Source organism: Pempheris klunzingeri, chromosome 10, assembly GCF_042242105.1.
Source record: "Pempheris klunzingeri isolate RE-2024b chromosome 10, fPemKlu1.hap1, whole genome shotgun sequence".
Taxonomy (NCBI): domain Eukaryota; kingdom Metazoa; phylum Chordata; class Actinopteri; order Acropomatiformes; family Pempheridae; genus Pempheris; species Pempheris klunzingeri.
In genome coordinates, this window is record NC_092021.1 from 9,495,844 (window position 1) to 9,518,424 (window position 22,581).

The window sequence follows — 22,581 nt, forward strand, 5'->3', positions numbered from 1 at the left end:
TGCCAGCTTCTTCTCTCTGTGTTTATCATGCACTCCATCTGCCTGCAGTATCTGCCATGCCTGACGAAGGGTGTGCATTTTATCCAGCGCATGGCCCTGCTTACAATCAATCCCATAGAACAGTATGGTCCATTTGGCTTGTGTGTGTGTGTGTGTGTGTGTGTGTTTTTGTGCATGACTGTGGATGTACTGTTGTGATTTGGGCTGAGGGCCGTGCATGCCTCAGCATTAATCAGGCTTGATCACTGAATGGTGGCCCAGTGTCTGAACATACTCAAACACGCACACATACAGTGAGACATACAATCAGTCCTGAAAGCTTATTTTCACTCGATAAAATAAATCTAAATAAAGGCGCTACAGCTCAACCTTTCTGAAAAACGTTGGTTCTTATAAACTGATGAAGGCTTCACTTAAAATTCTAGTTTTTGTATCCAGGCTTAAATTTTCTAACTTTTCATCCAACATTTCTAGTGGAAATCTAAATCGGCAATAAACCACCGATAGAGAATATTTATACTTATTTTATAAGAGCGTAAAACAGAGTTTTCTTACATCTGCTTCTTCTAGTGTGCTAAAATAAATATTCAAGTATTCTGTCTGTTCTAGCACGTGCAATTTTGGCCATTTGTCTGTATGAGTAAGCTTCCAAGTATGCATTACTGCGTCACGCTTTCTCTCGCTATTGTTTTCTCTTCATGTCGGTGAAAACGTTTTCCAGCAGTCCCTAAGCCGCCACTTTCAAAGACTGACTTTGATGCTGTGAAATGACACAAGCTAAATGATTTCAAATGTCCTCGCAGTTTTACAGTTGCTGCCACACCGAAGCACTGTAAACCACACCATCAAATATCCTTGAGTAATTGGAAAACGGTCCAAAGTTGCACATGTTTTGTTCCTTTTAACAGTGTGATATAAACAACACATGACCATATATATATGTGTGTGTGTGTGTGTGCGTGTGTTTGCAGGTGGACAGCGACACCATTTGGAATGAGGTTCATTCATCCAGTGCAGCTCGTCTGGCTGTCGGCTCGGTGGTGGAGCTGGTCTTCAAAGTAGCATCGGGAGAACTGAAGGTTAGTTCAGATGTATTGTTGAGTCAAAACTGCAGGCTGGGGTTTACTTTTAGAGATCGGAATGACTGAAGGATGTTGTGCGTTTGTCATGTCTGTATATGTGAGTAATTCCGTGTGTGCTTTTAATAATCTTAAAAATTATGGAGCCAACATGAAACAAAGCTCAGATGGACGCCACCAAAATAAGTCCATGACTAGAACTTTGAAAGGTTTCATTTTAGTCTGCCTAACAGGTTTAATTGCATCGATGCATTTTCAAGAGCTTTCATTTCATTGTTGCTTCGGCAGAGCAGTACTGTCAATTCACACAGAAAAACACATCAAGAAAAGAGAAACCTCCTTCCAGAACTATCCATCCCAAAGTCTCATTAGCACCTCGCAGACAGACCTCCCCATCCCCGTCATGCTTTGCCCACCAGCCAGCCTTCCTGTGTCTGTGGCAATGGCTGCTTACTGTTTGAACCCAGCAGGGAGGCCCGGCGCACATGCACTGCAAATGCCAGTCCCCACTAACAGGCCTGCTTTATTGGTATTACACCACAGCCACCTGCAGAGCAGCCGTTGCATTAAGAGTTAACTTAGCACCAACATATCGCAGACTAATATCATTCCATTGAGAAACAGTAGCAGGCCATGCTTATATCCATATGGTTTTTGGCTTTATGTGCATGCATTAAATTCCTCTTCTACATATGGGCATTATTACTGTGAAGAAAAGTCTGGTGTTTCTGTTTAGAACATTGTGTGATTGGCAATATCAGAGTTTAAAAGCAAAATTGAATGGATCACACAGGTGGGGAAACACTAAACTTAACTGAAACATGAATATTATGGACTTGCTTCAACGAGGGTTAAAGTTCACAGATACTGACTTGCTCTCAGCTTAACCCGATCTTAACACATACATGCACATGTGTACACACACTCATGCATGCACACGCATTCACACGTTCATGCCTACACATGTACAGATGGTTTGAAGAGGATTGTCCTCAGCCAAATGATCAAATACCACCTGCACTGACAACTCTCTAAACTCCACAGAATGCTATAAATCGATTCCATGCACACACTCACATATGTCTGCCTCTCCATCTGTTGCTCTCTATTTCTTTCCCCATGTCTATTTTAGCACAGTTATTTTTCCTCTGCGCTGAGAAAAGCCCACCTTCCCCTTATCTCTCATCCACCCACGTAAATACTGTATAATGCAGCCTGCTTTAACAGAGTGTCTTCAAACCTGCTGAGGCAGTTGTCTCTACAATAAACTCCTGGCTGGCTGCTAATCCACAGCAGCTGACTCAACATCATTAGTCCAGCTTACCTCGCTTTACATCAACCCAAACATCTATCTAAAGTCCCCGTATAGCAGTGGGAGCCCCCAAAACAGTTGCTGGGAGTCCCGCAGGTCCCTGCCTCAACAAAGCTCCCCTTAACTAACCCAGTGCAAGCATCTGTTACTGTGTGTGTATGCACACACTTTTGAATTACTCATCTTTAAATGCTAAACTGAGACAGCAGGACATTTTTTAACAGTAATGGTTTTGAGAGGATTGATGGACACATTGTAGAATTAAAGTATTTTATTTTCAATATATGTGTTTCTGTTTCTGTTTTTTTTTTTTTTGTGGTATTATTACATGTTGCATTGTTGTCCAACCCAAACCTGTTCTCGATCATCTCAGCCTCAAGTCTCTCAAAGAGAAAAAAAGAGCAGCATTAGATCAAAGCGAGCAGAACCAACTTCCATTGACCATGATGCTTTATGTACAGTCACTGTTTGAAACATGCTGTGTGTGAATGATTTTTCTTTTCGCTGACAGAATGGTTTTGCTGTAGTTCGGCCACCTGGACACCACGCTGAGGAGAGCACGCCTATGTGAGTGAACTGAAAATTTAGAATGAAAGATCAGCTCTAGCATGTATCACTTAACCAGAGATTCCTCCTTCTCCATGCTTTTGTCTTTAATTCAATTCCCTTTAGAACATACATTTTCCTTACACGTCCTCCTCCCTCACTTCCTCTGAAAAGCTTTGTTAGGCTCATCCTTTCAGACATCTTACATACTGCGTTGTGACATTCCTGTGTATAATCACATATCAAAGCTTAGATTCTGCACAGAAGACATCAACGTGTTCTCAATTTGAGATATACTTTAATCTCATGTCTGTGTTATGATTCAGTGTTGCTCAAGTTTATAATTTCACTGTCTTGTTACTGTCCTTTTTTTCCTCTGTCCACCTTTAGGGGGTTCTGTTACTTCAACTCAGTTGCCATTGCAGCAAAGCTCCTGCAGCAGAGGCTCAATGTCAGTAAAATCCTCATCGTGGACTGGGTGAGCTCCACACACACGATGCAGTGGGTGGCTTGTTACGTTACCGTCCATTTGGTAAATGCACACCTATGCACGCTGTAGGTGTCCGGCCACCTCATCACCCGTATTCCCATTCCCTCCCATGAACCAAGTATAATTACCATTGAAGCGTATGTGGGTTTAAGGCATAACATTACCATTTATGTGGAGATTGTGCACCTCTAGATTGTGTGTGTAGTGTTTTCTTTGTGGTAGTGATCTTCGTAGTTGGGATAATTCCTAGTTTAGCCCTACAGGGACAAATCACAATGTTTCAACCTTTCCTTTGGTAACACCGTCAGGTCTCTCCATAAGCTTTTGCTGTTCTCTTACTTTTAATGGCCAATTTTGCATCTTTTGGGACATGTAATAACTATTGGGCAGATTCCCATTCAATTTTCCTAGCATATTCATTGTTGTAAGTGAAGTGGATGGCTTTTACTTCATCCACCACAAATGGCTCCCCACAATAATCTTTCAAAAATAACTAAATCATCAGTAATCTGTTATGTGTTGACTGTTTTAGTAGTATGAGGGATAATGAACAGCAACCACCAATGGACCTTTTGGCCTGTTCTTGTTTTTTGTTATTAGTTGACCTAACTATTCATGTTGAGCTTTTTTCTTTTCTTTTTTTCACAAGGCAGAATGTTGTGTAAAACAATCCACAGTCAAACACAGGAGTACACGTGTATGCCAATCAGACCAAAGCAGTTCAAAACCACAAGTGCATTATTAGAACAGTGAAACAGCCACAATCTGTATGGTGTGCTTGTTATGAGAGGAAGAAAATAGCTTAAAACATCAGCTATTCTGGTCAGACACTGTCCCCTTTTTTCAAAAGCCGGGACAAAGTAATTTATAAGAAGGTATGACAAAGCTTTGGACATGTCTAAGACCAGTGCTCTTCAGTGGCGTCCCTGGCTGGTCATGGCCATTCCCAAAAGCCTTTGAAGGGCCTTTTCATTTCCTCTCTGTCTGTCATAGGGGGACTTTTAGTGCAGCTAGCAAACTCTTTGTCATGCCACCATGCCTCCAGCCAACAGGGACATTTTTAGGATCAGAATATTAAAGCATTTTTGGGATACAGACAATGAGGTCATTTAATTGATGCTGTGAAGTTTGAGTGTTTTATTGAATCCTGCTGACCATCCCTTTTTGACATCACAGCAGAGTGCTGCTGAGATACAGACTGTCTGGCAGTAGTGCGGTCTCTGAGTGTCAGTGCAGGAGTTGATAGCCCTTTCTCTGTAAATCTCATCCATTTGCCAAATCATATAATAAGATAAGATAGGATAAAGATAAGATAATCCTTTGTTAATCCCACTGCAGGGAAAATTGCAGTGTACAACTGCAAAGAGGATAGCGCAGCAATAAGTAAAAAGAAGCATCAGTAAATACACAAGCAAGATATGATAAATAAGTAACCAGACTCTGGTTGAATTCACATTATTGCACATTATTCACATAGGAAAATATTATTAATATTGATAGTGTGAATATATCAATGTATCAATGTTTTCTAAGAGCAGTGCTGATTGTCAAAAAGATTTTTCTTAATCGTTCATTTTCCCACATTCTCCGTAAAATTGCGCCTTAAACCGTGAATTCTTGATGCTTCCAGGATGTTCACCATGGTAATGGCACCCAGCAGGCCTTCTACTCAGACTCAAGTGTTCTCTACTTGTCACTGCATCGCTACGACGATGGGAACTTCTTCCCCGGTAGTGGAGCGCCTGATGAGGTGGGAAGGAACACCAAAGCATACTTATCTGCATATATGTATCTAGTAGACAACGCAGCTCATCCATGTGTGTGTGTGTGTGTGTGTGTGTGTTTGTGTTGCAGGTGGGCAGTGGAGCAGGTGCAGGCTTCAATGTGAACATGGCCTTTACTGGAGGACTGGAGCCTCCCATGGGTGACGCAGACTACCTGGCTGCATTTAGGTAAGACGATGATACCACCTGCTACATTAGAGAGAATTGTGACTAAATGGTCTCACTGTAGATTGAGTTCCTTGTGATGCTAAATATCAGCCTGAGAGTGTTTGGGGGAAGGCTCTGCAGTGCATAGTTTGAAAAATGCTCTATTGGGGCTGGGTTGAGTAGGTAGGGAGCTCCACCCCATGCCAGGCCTGATATTTATTATATATAACCTCCCTCCTACACACGCATTCACACATACAAAACATACATACACACACACAGAACTTGAGAGGCCTACAAGCATACAGGCATGGACACACCAGACATGTACATGTCTCATGCACATTTCTGGTTTATGCAGCTGTTAAGGAGCAGGTCTGGACTGGTTCCAGCACTGTTTGAAGATGAACCCATGCTTGCGATCGTGGGTCCATCTGGCCTGAGCCAAACACATCAAACCGACAGGCAACTGTCCTCATGCAGCTTTCAGCACGCAAGCCCCCGGAAGCACACCTTAGCCCGTTAATACACCCCAGATCCCTGTATGCTCCCACTCTCCCTGTCTCCACTTTTTATTCTTCTCTCATCTTCCACTTTTCACTCTTGTGTGTGTATGAATTCAATATGCACATATGAACGACAGCCTTCTAACATAAGAATATCACACTGCAGACATAATTTTGATCCATCACTAAAGCAAATAGCCTTGGAGTGGAGTGTGCCTCACACACAAGTTGGCTTAGTTCTTTTCTCCATCTCCATTGATAAACAAAGTGATGCATTATTCACATAAATCATCAGTAACACACATGGCGCACGTGTGCAGAAATGAGTCCTTCCTCTTATAATGAAGAACCTTCTATGAATAACGACGGTGGTCAAAAGTAGTACACTAAGCATCATCAGAGGTATCCATATTACTAAATGAATTGCAATTGCAACTACAATTCTGTAGTAAAATTGATCATGGAAAAAATTCCATTAGACACTCGTTGCCTTCGAAGTGCCTATTTCTTTTAAACACCACACCTTCAGGTTATCATGAAGGCATTTGGTTAAAAAAGGCTGAAGCCCAAGCTGAGATGACCCTGGTCCCATCAGGGTTATTTTTTCTTAGGAAAGCCAGAGCCACAGACAACATTACCGAACTGTTTGGTTGGTGGAGTGCCCCTTTAACGACTGTAAGAGCATTCTTGGAGTTCCATCTGTATTTTGAGATGACCAAACATATTTAAGTTAATCAGTATATCAATGTACTGTGCTTCAGTTAAACTAGAAAACATTAATCTTGCAAAATACTGGAACCCCTTTTTTATGCAGTCATTTTTTATGTATATGTTTGTTTAAGGGTGCAGTGTCCAATTCAGAGAGGTTTGTACTGTGTTTGTGTAATTGTGGGTTATCAAATCAGAGTTCTTTGCATTATGGAACAAGTCCAAATATAGAAAGTGAAGGAAAACAAGAGTTTGGGTGTGTATCACATCAGACCCTGGCGCCATTAATCCCCTGAGGCTGTAGCAGTATTGGACAATTCATTGGCCCCACAAGAAACCAGCAGAGCACATAGATCTACCACATACACACACACACACACACACATATATATATATATATACCATGCTTGTAGAAATGTGCACACAATGTAACACAGTTACAGATGCTGTCATGTGTAACATGCTGCATACAAGCTCATGGAAATGCAGAATGCCCTGGCTCAGTGATGCACTTGCACAAAAACACAGAGAAAGAAACTCACAAACTCTCACACATGCCCACTTTTGCATCTATGTTCTCACACATTTACAACAACATGCAGACACACACACTTGCATGGACACCTGATACAGAAAGCCTCTCTCTCTCTCTCTCTCTCTCGTTCAATCCCATTGTTTATCTGTGTGTTGTGATCCTCTCCTTCCTCCCTCTCTGTCTTCGGGAGGGGATACGTGCCTTGCAGCCGGCACCTTCCCATTCCTCCGCTGCCCAGTGCCACGTTGCATTTGCAGGGGATCAAGTCTGAGCCTCCAGAAAGCACAGAGAAAAAAGATAAGAAAATTGGCCTTAATGAAAACCAGAAGCAGCGTCTCTCTCTCTCTCTTTATTTCTCTCTCTCCTCCTCCTTTCACTCGCTCTTCTGCCATGAACTTGGAAAGACGAGAGAGTGGGAGAATTAAACTTAATTTAAACCAGCTTTTTGCAGCGCCAGATGACAGGGCTTTGAAGTGTAAGTGTGCGTGTGTGAGTTTTTCGCTCTTTTTCTCTCTCCTCTCCCGCTCTCCTCTACTATTTTTTATGAACGGAGGGGGAAAGCCTTGAAGCTTTGCAGTTTAACCTGTTATTGACTGGTTTGATGAGCACTGCTCCCTCTAAAGGATGGAGTCCCTATGTTTTTCTTCAGTGGGCCTCACCTGGCCCTTTACTGCATGCTGAATCTTTCCAGTTATAGAAATCTTAAATGTGTCATCTGCAGCTTGTGGTCCACCACCAATGCCCCATTTTTGCCCTTTGCCCTCCATATTAGAAATCTGGAGAACATTGCTTTAGAAGACATAATAAAGATGTGGAAAAGGGTGAATTGGGGACCAGAGAAATTTCACAAACATGAGTTGTCCCTGATGAGGAAGTTTTCCTTGGCTCAACAAATTACCCCTATGCCAAGACCTGCTGATGTATTAACCTGTGTGAGTACGTTTGTGTGCATTTGAAATTACTTTGGATGACAATTGCCAAAAACTGAATGCGCTCATCAGGATCAGAAGAGGAGTTATTAGTTGGAGCACAACAAACGGAAAAAAGGACCTTTGTCAAGTTAACTTTGGTGAACTCAGTAGACTCCAGAGCACAGTCAATGTTTAGAAGGTTTAGTGGACAAAGCAAAGTGTGCAACAGAGGCAGAAATAGTTGCCACTTCCTTTTTGTCAGTGAAAAGGACATTTCATGTGTCAGTGTTTGTCACAGTTTCCCTCCCTGTTTCATTTCAGTCTTAAATCCATTAACACATATCCAACACTGCTTGTACTGCATGTGTCACGCTCATCCTACATGCAATGTACTCTACATACACTACACGCAATAACTGATTAATGGAGGTCCACTAATTTTACATGTCACCATCAGTTAACCGATAATGGGAAATACTACTCTGTCTGTAAAAAAGGTTCACTATGGCGAAGGTATCTAAGGTCTTAGAACTCTGACCCTGATGATAGCAGGCTTAAGAAGATGTGAAATGTAGGATCTGATGTTTTTAGAGCTTGACCCCTGCTGCATAGATTTCTTTTTTGTAAAAACCCCAACTGTATGACTGGCAGAAATAAACTGCTGCAGTTTGTAAATCACACAGCATTCCCTCACACTTTCTCACAGACAGAGGCCCAAGCCCTGCAATCCTCAGCTGATCCCTTGACACATGCACCTGTTGCTAGGTAAACCAAACAACATTAAACACATTTTTATGCCACCCGCTTACCCAAGTAATTCCACTCACAGTAAAATTTAGCCATGAGAGAGCCAGTAATGGTTTAGATAACAACCTCTTCCCTCAGGATGTCCTCTAGCTCATAGCTCAGTCGTAAAATCTTGCCTCCCTTCATTAACAGAAAGGCTTTTTCATCTCCACATACGTAGCCTCTGATTCACGCACAATTAGTCTTCCTCAAAACCACTGGTTTCCCTTTATACTAATTGTTTACTGTGGGTTTTTATTTCCTTAAATGTCAGGATATTATTCCAGGGGTTAGGGGCTGGAACTGATGACATCAGCAGTTTTCATCATCGCGACCAAAAGTGTCTCTGTCCGTCTGTGTTCGAGGTTGGAGGAGGAGGAAGGGATCGGGGAGCCCTCAGTAGTTCCTTGGCGGTCAAGGTTTCCCCCTGTGCTGTATGTCAGCCCTCATGCACGCCTGTGGCCAGCTACCTTTTATGTGGGGTCTTTTATGGTCTGAATGTTAATGGGACAAGGCTGTGTGTGTGGATGTAAGTTTGTGAAAGAAAAAGGGAGAAAACCTGTAGCACATGCGATAAAAACTGGGAGTGAAAAAAATATTAATTTCCCCAAGCAGAGTGGTTGTTCAATTTTCATCATTGTCTAGTTTGTTTTGTTGAATGCTGCCTGATTAAAATCTATGAACTGTTGAACAGATCGTTTTACTTTTACCATTACCTAGACTCGTTTTCACTTGCTGTAATCCTGACATAATTTTCACCTCTTTCATCCACTTTTCATTCATGTCCTTACTCAATCAGTGAGTCTCTAGACTCCTCCCCCCCAGGTTTCTTAAGGCCTTGCCCTCTTTCATTTTCTTGCTTCATCTTTATCCCTCTCACTGAAACGTTTGTCTTCCATCCTATTCCTTCATCTTCTTTACATGACGTTTTCGTCTGAAACGCTGCCAGATGCACGCTAACACACAGTGACGCACGCACTCGATGTATCCTTGCTGTCTGGGACTACCAAAAAGCTCCTAATACTACCTCCCACCTCTCCCTCAGACAGCTGTGTGTACGTATGAATGTTGTGTTGTGGTGGGGGGTGTGGTATGCGCAGTTGAGGGTTATAATTTGGTGGTGAACAAGAGATGGAAAAACCGGTGGTTCAGGGCACGCTGCTCGCCCACAGCCAGCAAACCAGTGCCGTGTTCCTGAGGTCAGCAAAGTACAGAGGACCTACGACGGAACCCTGTGGTACTCGGTCACTCTGTCAGACCTCACCAAAATACTTCTTGCCCAAATATCCCAGACCCCCAGAAAACTCTTATGAAGAACCTGAGTGAATCAAAGACAAACACTCCTTTCGCCATCTGAGAAGTCCATGTATTTATGAACTCACTGGGACATAGTAAATCATGGTAAACCAGATTCCTATGACACATTGTAATTTTATACAAAGATGACAAAGATGAGCCTCTAGTATGCCAGCACTAGTATTAAATAGTGCAGTGATTCATTATCACTGATTCCTAATTTACATACAGATACCATAACAGAAACCTAAATGTAGACTTATGTAATTAACAGCTGAATTAGTTAATCTTATAAACAATGCATAGATTGGATTCAAACTGGTCTAATTTTATGTAATCTAAAATAATCTCCCTCTGCAAAACTATCTTAGTATTAAATACACATACTGCAAACAGGGTCACCATATAAACCGAACTGGATTTTCCTGCCACAGCTTGTAGTGAATCATTGCACAGTACCCTGCTGTTGATTGGATTTATGTGTATGACACATTGCACCCAAGCACTCCCTCCCTGCCAGCTGTGCGGTAGATGAAGGTTGTACACAAACAGCCCTCATCCACCACACCCACCCAGTGTTAGAATTATCCAGCATACTTAGCACATATACACACATGCAATTATATCTGTCCTTCCATTTCTCCTTTTAATTTAAGGGGGTTGCAGTATATTGCTTTCTTTCAAATTTCCAAACTTGTCTTTTCAAAAAGTAAATGCAGCAATTATCTCTGCCAGACACTTACTGTACATATAACTGTACATATAACTTTGGTATTACCTCAACTTAACATTTTTTTAATCTTTAGCGGAAAGGAAAATGATGTAATACATTTTTACAGCAAGCTAGCAGAATATGGGACTTGGTTGAAATACCTCTTAAAATGCAAAAGCTTCACATCGACTGTTGCCCTAGATACCTCAGTGCTTCAGTTCTTGTACCTCTTGAAACTCCTTGGATGTCAAGCTGGGATTTTCACATTCACAGTTACATGTAATGAAAATATAGAAGAAATACAAATTGTAAAATTGTAAAACAAAATCTAAAAATGAAAGCTCAGTGGTTTTGGTTGTACTAATCCTACCTTGGGATATACTGTATATTTAATATATTTTGGAACAGTTCATGTTTGGTTGTAGCCCAGTCATCCTGTCATGAACCCAGCCTATTTAATAGATGTTACACTTGCTGCAAGAATATCTGTCAGTGAAGTGAAGCATGACTTTTTGATTGGCCTCCTTGAGAAAGATGTAAGTCAATAGATCAAGTGGACCTGGAAGTTTTCTGTCCTTCATGTGGACGGCAGGAAGCCAAAAACCAAATGCATGCATGCACTTGTTTTCAAACAAAGTGTCCTGTATAAAGCCACAATTCTTGGCCAGAGACATAAGGTTTACAGTGCATGACTTCAGAAAACCCGCCTCTCTTATACAGTCTACACTATAAATACATTATTTTGTTGACATTATTTTTTCCTCTTGGTTTCTCCAGGACGGTGGTTATGCCTATTGCCAACGAGTTTGCCCCAGACGTGGTTCTGGTCTCTTCAGGCTTTGATGGGGTAGATGGACATGCTCCACCCCTGGGAGGATACAAACTCACAGCCAAATGTAAGTGCTGACCACAGATACCCAGTTAATTTCTCTTTTTTTTGAAACCATTGATGAACGTTCCCAAAAATGATGGATGCACAGTCAATGCAGCACTGTTTTTGACAGACAGACACACGCCTTGTGTTTATTTTGTGCCTCTGATTTCTGTATTCAAATCAAGACCTTGGCGTGCCAGCGAAGAGCTTTTCTAAAACCATCCTGCAGATCTCAAATAAGAGCAGGGGTCTTGGTTGTGAAGGGGATGACATGGGTGGTTTAGAGAAGATTGCAGGAAGAGGGGATATGGGTAGAATTCAGGGGAGAAGAAAGTATGGCTGAATGCATATATTAAAACTCCCCCCCCTCCCGAAAGAAAAAGATCAAAGACTGTGACCAAGCCTAAACGCAAAGCTGCATTTATTGAAATTAAACCTGGCTCATATTATGGCTTGTTTTTTTGGCCCCCAGTAAATCCACAGTGCGTTCTTTTTCTTTCCTCCTCTGTCTGATGCAGTCACCCCTTTCCTCACCCATGCTCAAACCCCCTTTTTCTCTCTTTTTTCTTTGATCAATATCCAAAAAGGAAGTTAGAGCTTTAACAGCAGTCGCCCTCCCCCCCACCCCCACCCCCCCATCTCATTCTTCTTCTCTTGCTCTTTTCTGCCTCCCTCGCTCCCTCTCTTTCCCTGCCTTCTCGTTGCTGTCATTTCCTGTGTGTCCAGGCTTTGGCTACCTGACCAGGCAGCTGATGGGTCTGGCAGGCGGTCGGTTGGTGCTTGCCTTGGAGGGGGGTCATGACCTCACAGCCATATGTGATGCCTCCGAAGCCTGCGTCTCTGCTCTGCTTGGCAATGAGGTAAGATGAGAGCCAACAGGAGGAGGGATAAATTACTATCAAAATAACCACGAGCAAGATACAGGATTTAAGAAATGCTTTTGGAATTGTGGACTAAATCTATGGCTGGTTTGAGATTAAATGGGGACTGAGGTTTATGATGGGAGCAACATACATTACAAACATAAACCACAAATATATTCTGGGTTGTCTCAGTTGTATAAATTGGCAGTATGTTGATTTCAAAGTCTACTCTAATTAACACAATAATTGGATTTATTAATATGATTAGTACAGTTTTTAGCTTTAATTGCATTCAAGTGGACACGCGCTTTAAGCAGATAAAGAGCATCAGGTTTATTTGGGTCGTCAGCATCGGGTCGAAATTTTCAGCATGCGGTTGCACTCAACTTGCTTCTAATTTTTACTCCTGGCTATATTTCTGGATGGAAGTAAGTTTGAAAATCAGTATACTACAATTAAGTGAGCAGAAAATTAAAAGATTGGTAAAGATGGTAAAAGATTTTTCTAACTACATTTGAAGCTAGAAAACTCCAACTCTTTCCTTGAATATTTACCTCTCTGGTAACTTTGTTAAAAACATGAGATTTTGAGTCCCCTGACTTGGTGACTCACGTGAATGTTGTTAAAACAAATTTGGTCGTGAATGAACACTTGATCGAGGATGGTAACAACAGTTACAAATGCCAAACATTACAAAGGTGGAGAATAATGATTTGATGGCCCTGTTGCATAGATATATTACGTTTAAAATACAGGACAAGCTGGTACATTCCTCTGACAGCATCTGGGCCAAAACCATCTCCTCTCCCATGTTCCTGCGCTCTTTCTACCACTTAGAGAGGAAGTCAACACGACACTACACACACACGCTACACACAGACACGCACAAGCACGTCAGAGGGAGAGGATTTCCAGGCAGAAGGTTAATTGTGGGAGTGTGTAGGTTGGGCCGTGGAACTGAACAAACATCGGTGCTCTGTGATTCATGGCGCACAACAGAATAGCAACTCCTCAAACTCCTCCGCCCACTTTTCCAGCTAATGGAGAGGCTGGAGAGCTTTTTTGGACAGTTCGCTCAGTCTCATTTTCTCCCCCTAGATTATGCATCCAAGATATCTCAGTGCTTTTATTTTTAAAGGATTTCTTAATGGTGGTACAGAATAGAGATTATAGAGCTTCAGTGGAAGAGAAGAGGGTCTGACTGTCACTTTGTTCGGGAAGAAGAATTTGTGCTTATCCAGTATTCAGATACTGTATGTCCACGCTGCATACCAAGCCAACTGAGTCAGCTTATAGTTCACATCTCTAAAGTCCACCAGTAATTGGATTAAACTGTTTTGCTCACAGTCCTTTTCATCTCTGACCACTGATGAACTGGACAAAAATAAACATTTGTTTTGAGGCATACACCCATATTTTTCTCAATTGTATAATCTGTCTGAAACTTTGGCCATTGTCTTTGTTTTAATTTTACCTAACATCAGTGCTCACAAAGGTCATGTTAAGCAAATTCAAAAGGAAGCATCCTCCTTAAATGCAAAACAAGCTGAGCCTGTTTGAATAAAAGCAATTGATTAGATTAGTATTTAAATGTTAAGTCTAAATCTGCATCTGAAGTGTGTGTCTGCGCATCCCCAGGCTTCTTGTTCCAGCCCTGCAGACAGCTCGAGCTATAAATGAGTTCTTGGAATTGTAAAAAGCCACATGGCCTTGTTCCATGTGGATCTTGGAGTCAGAGCAAAACAAACAGAACAATAGCACACGGTCATGTTAATAAAACTTGGTCTCTGCAACCAACCAGTCCACCATCTCTTGGAACGTGAAGGCATCGACCACTATAGACGGCCCGTGCAGGAACTTTAAAATGACACTGGACAGACTAGGATTCAGTTAACATGTCGGAAATGTTATTAATCCAAACACACTGCACCATGTCAAACATATCTAAAATATTAACAGCTTTGCCTGAGCAAACTTTTGCATAACAGGGGGAATGCACAAACCAGGGGCTTAATCTAACAGTTTACCTGCACTGTGCTCTCCAATGACTCAAAATTACATTAACTGCCATTACAGCTGGTAAGAATTGAGGAATTCAAGGACACTTCAGCAGGGCGGATACTTTTTTCTGTCACGGAGGTTTGTACTCAGGACTTCCAGTTTGAAGGACGCTCTCGTTACTCACAACACCGCCCTGCTGCAAAAGTAATGAATTGGATCAGAGGGTTTGCTTCTTAAGTTTCAGCAGCCTGCAGAGCACCGGCCTCAGCAGGGGTTTGGAGGAGGTCACTGGACGGGTGCCATAGGGAGCTGAAAATTCGAAAATAGGCAGGAGGCAGGGAGCGTCAATTGCCTCACCCTGCAGGACACCGCTCTCACCAGAGTATTGGTACACATCTGAAAATGGTTACCCTCACACCTCTTCCAGCAGGGTCAGCCTGGGCCTGGGCATCAGATAATAAAGGGAAGTGGGGTAATCATTTTAAGTCAGGAGGGAGTAAGCTATTGTTATAAAGCAGCTGTACAGGGTACAGTACTTATGTAGGTCTGTAAAGGTATGGAATTTACTTTAATCATATCCAGGATTTTGAAAGTATTTTTAAAAATGAGTTAGATATTGTTGATCCCTGATATGCATGCTTTTATATTTTATAGAGGTAATTTTATAAATGTATTTTTTGTTCAGAATTGCAGTTTTCAGAATGCAACATGCTTCATATTGAATCAAACATAGTCTCAAGAAAACTTCAGTGAAAGGATTTAGTATAGTGCAGTATATAGTGTCAAAGTCACAACTATGAGGTTTCACATTGAACGGCATCACGGTCGAAGCCTGATTGAAAGAACTGTACGAGATGCCTCATTAGCAGAAGATGTTAGTGTGATAGTGTGATGAACAGCACAAATGTAGATGTTGCTGACTTAAGAGTTCAAGAGTTCTCACGACTTCTACCGGTTGGCTCTTTGGCAGCAAGTGATGTCAGCTGTTTGAACAAAGGCAGATCATTCAGTTGTGTGGAGCTTTGATAACTGATAACAAAGAGAAAAAAAAAGAGGCTAAAATGTCCCTGATCAGATCAAAATGGCAGGAAGCAAGTGTTTTTATCATAATCTCAGCAAAGGTCCCTGTAATGGACTTGGAATGTAGCTGGAAAATGTCCGTGAGGGATTGAGCTCGAGGGAGAGATAAAAGGCCTGCTGGTTTTTTGAATTTTTTATTTTTTTTTCGTTTGCTGACAAAGTCCGGCAACATACTTGAATGGGAAAAAGAGACAGAAGACTTAATTCAAATAAGGCTTAAGGGGGAACAGGAGCCACACCAACCAGGTCGAGCAACAATCTGGGCAGCAAACAGTCAGATTAATTTTGGACTTGTTTGAATGTGAGTGAGTTGAGTGGGTTATTTCTAGAGGATATATTTTAGTTTGTGCATGTGTGTGTTGGCTGAGTGTGAATGGAGCAAATGAGTAGGCTCAGGCATGGGACCACAGCTGGATTAGCCGGTCAGCTGTGCTTTTGTTTATGAAGCTTCAAATTGCCTGAGGTTTTGTATTGTCTGGAAGTGTCCAGACCCCAAGACGTCACCATAACTATCTAACTATAGCATATACTGTAGCTTAAACCATAAAATATGGGTTAAATAATACTGTATATGCCAGTAGGTCTTGCTGTTTGCTCATTTTGCACCCGTTTCAACTGACAGATGAGTTGCTATCAGAAGCTACCATCTGTGCTGCGGAAGAGAGGGAAAAGTTCATAAAAGTAAAAACTGAATTTAGAATTGATACAAATCTTCAAAGCCCACAGACTATCTTCTGTATCTTATATTCCATAAACGGTAATATGATTACTTAAAAAAATCACAGCAACCTGATCTTGTTTATTATATAACTAATACTTTTGTTGCCTGTCAGTCTAAAAACGCAGATTGTGGAAACTTTCAAACTGGAGCCAAAACATCCTAAAAGGTGTTCCTCTTCACCTCCTGTGTAGCTTGTACTTCCACCGGTTTGCTGCTTTCTAGTGTGAGAAATATATCTGTGCTTTTATTGGCAGGTTAAGACAATCTTTGCTAGAATTAGGCTTCCTTTGAAAACAGCTCAAATTAACTGGGGAAGAGAGGGATGAAAATTGCTGAATGGGCTTTACGGGCTCTTTTATTCACCCCCACCACCTCAGTGTGTAACCGTGAGGGCTTTTTAGTTAAATAGCTCATGAATGATGCATTGGCGGCTACACTAGTCAACTCTGAACTCGGGACTAATTGATGATTGCTCGCAAACAGATGTTGGCCCAGTACGAACCACGGTTGTTAGCAATTATATGATAAACAATAGGCTAATATGCTAATTGTTACCAGCTGTCAATGAGGTTATTCTGCGTGTTTACACTCCAGTTACAGTAAGACGCTCGACTTCACCTGTCCCCCCTCAGGCCTGACTGTTCACCACCACCCCCAGAACTACAAGACAACACCTACACCCCTTTTCTAAAAGGTCACCTGTTTTGCACAATACACATCATTACCTTGTTCACTTAGCATAACATAATCAACCGGTTTTAGTGACCGCCAACATATGCACATGGACGCAACAGTAAACAATGGATGCCTTGTGCACTCTTCTTTTGCTGAACAAGTGGATTTCCTCCTCCTTTCCACTGTTTTGATTTTAGCCTCCCTCAGGAATGTTTTTACCGGGGCACATTCCTCACTCTCGGCTCATGGCTTTCCATGGTGTCTCAGTTTTGTTGGCAAGGACTTAGTGCTTTGGATGGCTGTGTCACACGGAGAAATAATGTTTCCTCAAAAAAATGTCCTTTAAGGATGGTTTGCTGTCACCATTAATTAACATGGTGACAGCAAACCATCCGCGCTCTCTCTCGCTCTCAGACTGCAGCACATCTGATGGTCCAGTCCCTGCAAAGACCACAAACTCAAATAAACAGAAATGTCACTATGGATGATATGGCAGACAAATGTGTGTTTGTGTATAGCGCAAATGCATGTCTGTGTGCGTGCATATGTGTGTTTGCCATACCTGCAAGGTGGGAGCCCCTGGAGTACCCTGACAAGAGCCATTAAAGTTTATAAGTGTGAGGCCCAGCTGTCAATCAGGCTGACAGGCTGCCCCCGTCCAACCCTGCTCTGAGGTGAACCCCAGGAAACCCCAGAGAACCCCTGACCCTCCTCTGACAGGGAGCTGGGTTAGTGTGGGCCGGAGAGGGCTGAGCAGCGACTGGCTTGGATTATGGTAAAAAGTTGGCAGCTGTAGCCTGAAGGTTGGAGAAGTTTGACTAAACAATTGATGGTTTGAGTCTCTAAACTGGTGGGGAAAGTTTTGAGATGGGAGTTATGAATAGAAGTATTTCTGTCAGCCACAATCAAACTTCCATGTTAACAAAAACTGAAGCCATTCTGGCTATTTTACCTCTGTCAGAGGCCCATTGTCTGTCTGAACATCCATATCATAACAGGTCAGTTTGGGTTTGAGCGATTACATGGATAAACTATTGAATTATAGAGGGGTGGATGTACAGGTACAAAGCTAAATCTGCAGGTTGCCTGCCATGATTTTCTTGCAAATAAGGCAATTAAGCTTACTCTACTGCTGGACTTTTTTGTAAGCTGCTCTGGATGAGAGTGTTGGCCAAATATTGAATAACCAAATATTCTTGCACAAACAATATGTATATGTGTGTCTGTACGCACACACCTCTGTCCATCCCTGTGTGTATGATGTAGCCTGTCGTGCCACAGCAGGATTAAAGTATCCCTCTCCACAGACTGCCTCTTCCCTCGGCCTCCATGGACCCCTCCCACACACTATTTGTTTTAATTAAAAGAAAACTTCCAGCCTTAGCCAAGCGAGGCCGACCAACGACAACTTTTTCCTCTTCTCTCTGGCATTCTAGTCCCAAATCTCTGCCCAAACTTTTTTTTTTTTTCTTTCTTTTTCTCTCTGTCTCTCTTTACATGTTTCCCAGTTGGTCCTTTCTTCCATTGGGGTTAGCATAAAAGTGATCCACAGTATCTATGTTGGAGTGCAGAGCTGAATGGGTCTGTTTTACAAAGTGTGATGAAAAAGTGTCATATGTTCAGTCGGCCAAAGGGGAAATTGAATCATTCCGGGTTGGGAGGGCACGTCGGGGGAATAGTCCTGTTTCCTCTGAATTGTGGCTTGGAGAGTTTCTTGGATTAGCTGTTCTCCCTGAGGTGTGTGTGATTGTGCGCATTTGTGTGTGAGTATGAATGTGTTTGTGTGAACAAGCGGTCCATGTGTATGCATCTGTTTACGCTAGTATGTGTCCTTAGCGTGGGACACAGTACAATGCACACATTGTAGTTTGTGTCAAAGAGTAGCAAAGCTGTCGGTGAGTGGGAGGAGGTGTGCATCTGCAGGCCTATTTTCTATTGTGTCAGCAGCTCGAGCTTGTTCCCCACCTCTTGGAGTGATTCAAAGCCGGGCTGTGGGCCACATTCAAAAGCAATCCTGTAAACCAGGAGGGAACCACATCAGTTCAAGTGAGGTTTCTGCTGCTGTGTTTTGGAGAAGCGTTCTTGAACACCTGTCAGTCACATTCATAAAAAGCCAGACCAGCTATATCGAAAACCTTGAGACATTTAATGCACATGGCCGATGTTCCCAGCAGGCATGGGCTCAGTGTTAATGCCTTCAGTGCCAAGTTCTCTGCTCTGCAAAAGCTACATTTCAGCACGAGTGTCTTAAATAACGTCGAAGATGTGGCAAGTGAATACTGTAAATCGCGCCATGTTGTTTTTTCATGTTTTGGTAGGAAAAGGTAAAGCAGAAAATGTGTTTTGATGTTATTTTCTGTTTGTTTCAGTTGGACCCCATTCCTGATGAGGTGCTGCAGCAGAGACCGAATGCCAATGCTGTCCACTCTATGGAAAAAGTTATTGGAATTCACAGTGAGTGGATAATTTACACCTGCACACAACATGCATCAATGTTTATGTGATTAGTCTTAAACGATATTCGCTTTAATTGATTTTATTTAAGAGTTTAGTATTTAAATTTTGAGCTTTTGTAGATATTAAATCACACAATATCATTGATAGTTGTCCATGTAGTCCAAATCCATGTGCAAAACCAGCAGAGGCACAAACATTAAGTCTCTGAACAATGAATAACCAGTGGCCCAGTGTTCCCAGCAGCTGCTGTAATAAGACCTGTACCCTGTCCTGGTGCTCTGTAGGTAAATACTGGCGCTCATTGCAGCGCTCCGCCTCCACACTCGGTTGCTCACTGAGCGAAGCCCTTCAGCGGGACGCAGAGGAAGCTGAGACCGTCTCCGCCATGGCCTCATTGTCTGTTGCCAACAAGCAGATTGGGAAGAGGTACATAGTGTTGTCTGTGCGCAGTAGTAGTAATAGTTCAACATTTTGTGAAATACACTTCTTCGTCTACTTGCTGGAGTTAGATGAGAAGATCAAGATCACTAGTCTCCTGGAGCCTAAGCTGGTTGCCTGGCAACCTCCCAGTGACAACAAGACTCCAGGAAGTGACTTGGCGTGGTTGTTAAGAAATAGGCTAGCAATAGGCTAGCACATAAGCCCCTATAAAACCACAACATGTTAATTAATGGAATTAAGAGGTGCTGGTGGATTTTGTTTCAAGCTTTTGTGCTAAGCTAAGCTAACCAGCTGCTGTAACTCTCCTTAAGAAAGCGATCAAGGATATTTCCCAAAACATCCATTTGTTACAATAGTATTATTTCATATAAACATTGAATATAACTTGCATGTAATGGGACAGGTGATGATGTCAGATAATTATCAGCTAACTCTGCAGAATTTAGCTCATTATCATTATCATCAAGTGTCCACCTTTGATAACACACAAAGAAATGTAAGTAGTATAAGTATGTAAGTAGTGTACTTATTACCTTTCTTTGGTACTATGTGTGCTGCACTTTGGTTGTATGCACTTCAGTGCTTTACGATATTACATAGAGTCCCTAAAATATACAGTCAAGGGACTCTTAGCAAATAATATTACACGTGTATTGTGTTTTCCCCAGGGCTGAAGAGGAACCAATGGAAGAGGAATCTCCTATGTAAAGAATTGTCCCTGGCCTTTTTACCACTCAGACCAGTCTTCATCTTTGACAGTGTCCTTATCCAGCCAGTGTCAAAATACCACTCTCATGTCTCACCCCTGTCATATCAAGATGGCATCTTATTATGGGAGAGAACAAGCAGAGCTGACAAAAGTGGTGCTCAAAGGAAACGGAACACTTCAGATGGCGATGCGTTCACTGATCAGCAGTGCACAGACTGATCAGCATAAATCTGCTGCATTGTCCCTTCAAGATCTTGGATATAAGAGGATCGATGCAACCATCCCACACTGACAACCTTGGGTGCCAGTGCTTTTAAAACACTAGACAAGATGTACTTTTTGAATGCCAGATGGAACCATACACAGACGATCGGTAGTCATCTTCTTTTCTCATTATTCTGTTCTTTCTGTGCTTTATCTCCATCTTCTCACTTTCATCAAAAAACCACCAGAGCTACTGTGATTGTGACTCTGCACTATGGATGAATCATTCCTGCTCTTTTAAGATATCCCGACGAAAGGAACAAAGTGGAATTTCTTGCAGTTTTATGACGTGAAGTTGAAGTTGAAGATTACAGACAAGCGAGGTCAGCAGGTGTTGTGATTCTAAAATGACTGACAGCGAAAGACTGTGCATTCGTGCCTTTGTTTTTCAAACCTGGTGGATTTTCTGTTGAACTCTACTGAAAGAGCTTTTGCCTTAAAAAAAAAACAAAAAAAAAACAGGTTTGGGAATGAGGCCTCTTCTCCCGAACCCCTTAAACCTTTCTGTCCTGGCAAGACATCCAATGCCTGCATGTTGTCGGCACATAGACTGGAGGACCGTGGCATGTTTACCTACAGTCCTCTGCAAGCGGCCTACTGTCTCTCCCTGTACCTCCGTCTGTCCTTTTTCACCCTAATGTTAAATAATCTCCGCTAAGAAGGTAGTTCCCAAGCCACAAGTGGGAGGTAGTTCAGTTTGAAAGAAAGTTAAACATGATATAGTCCCTTTGCCAGAGGAAACTTCTTGGAAATAATGGAATTACACTTTTGTGGAAAAAGACTTTTACAGTTTCCTTCCAACATTTTAAATCACATCTTGTCAGTGAATCATTATGACAGTATAAAAACAGCATACTGAAGAAAAAGGCTACTTTAGTCATCAGTGTAACTCTGCCAGCCCCCTTGGCGATGGACCCCGTCAGATTGTGATCAACTCTCCTCAAGAGAAGAGTTGAGTAGCCTGCGCTGCACTAGAACAACAGGACTTCTGAAAACTAGTATGTAGTTGTTGGACAATACTGAAGCCAAAGCATGATGGACTTTCAAACCACTTCATTTTTACATTAGGATCAGTCTCACTTCTTACAGTGTAATGACGGATAGAGAGAAATTAATGTCATATGGGCCAATTAGTTGATCCAGCCCTTTTTAAAGGCAACTGCATCTCCATGGTAACAATGACCATACCACCTGGGATTTTCCAGAGGGGTGTTCCAGGTCGGCACAGGCTCTCACAGCTGGTTTTACATCTTTAGTCTCTTGTTAAGCACATCTGCTTCCCAAATGCCAGGTGCTTTGAGGCAGGTGTGTATACACGTGTTCACAGACAGTGAAGCGCAAGCTGCTCTCTATAAATATCCAAGTGTATGCACACAGCTTTATGGGTATTTTTCTTTATTAATGGTCCTTTTCGTTTGACCAGTGACACAAGCCCATGCATAATGAATATTCTTGCAACTTTGAATAGCACATGTAGCTCAGATTCTGTTCTGAATCCTTCAGTGGGGTTGGATTTCAAAAAGCATTGAATTAAATCTGAATACTTTATCAAATCTACATCACAAATCTTAATCATGTTAAATCAGGCATGAACATCTTAAGATTTAAGAAGACAGAAGAAAAGGATTGGTAAGCTTCATTATACTCTGAGCTTGATGAATTTGAGTTCTTTGCCGACCGGGAA

General features: G+C 42.0%; 1 protein-coding gene across 4 annotated transcripts in view; it reads left to right on the forward strand.

The window, feature by feature from the left end:
• The window catches only part of hdac4 (histone deacetylase 4), a 116,562-nt gene extending 93,981 nt beyond the window's left edge, over positions 1–22,581 (forward strand). For 3 of the 4 annotated variants that reach the window (XM_070838756.1, XM_070838758.1, XM_070838757.1), the window contains 10 exons: positions 972–1,079; positions 2,903–2,958; positions 3,328–3,415; positions 5,058–5,177; positions 5,282–5,379; positions 11,590–11,708; positions 12,413–12,546; positions 19,396–19,480; positions 19,768–19,909; positions 20,593–22,581. In XM_070838756.1, coding sequence (XP_070694857.1) covers positions 972–1,079; positions 2,903–2,958; positions 3,328–3,415; positions 5,058–5,177; positions 5,282–5,379; positions 11,590–11,708; positions 12,413–12,546; positions 19,396–19,480; positions 19,768–19,909; positions 20,593–20,632 — 990 coding nt within the window. In that variant the 3' untranslated portion in view covers positions 20,633–22,581. Of the gene's footprint in view, positions 1–971; positions 1,080–2,902; positions 2,959–3,327; positions 3,416–5,057; positions 5,178–5,281; positions 5,380–11,589; positions 11,709–12,412; positions 12,547–19,395; positions 19,481–19,767; positions 19,910–20,592 lie in introns of those variants that run through there. The other variant, XR_011585197.1, reaches the window with a different exon arrangement.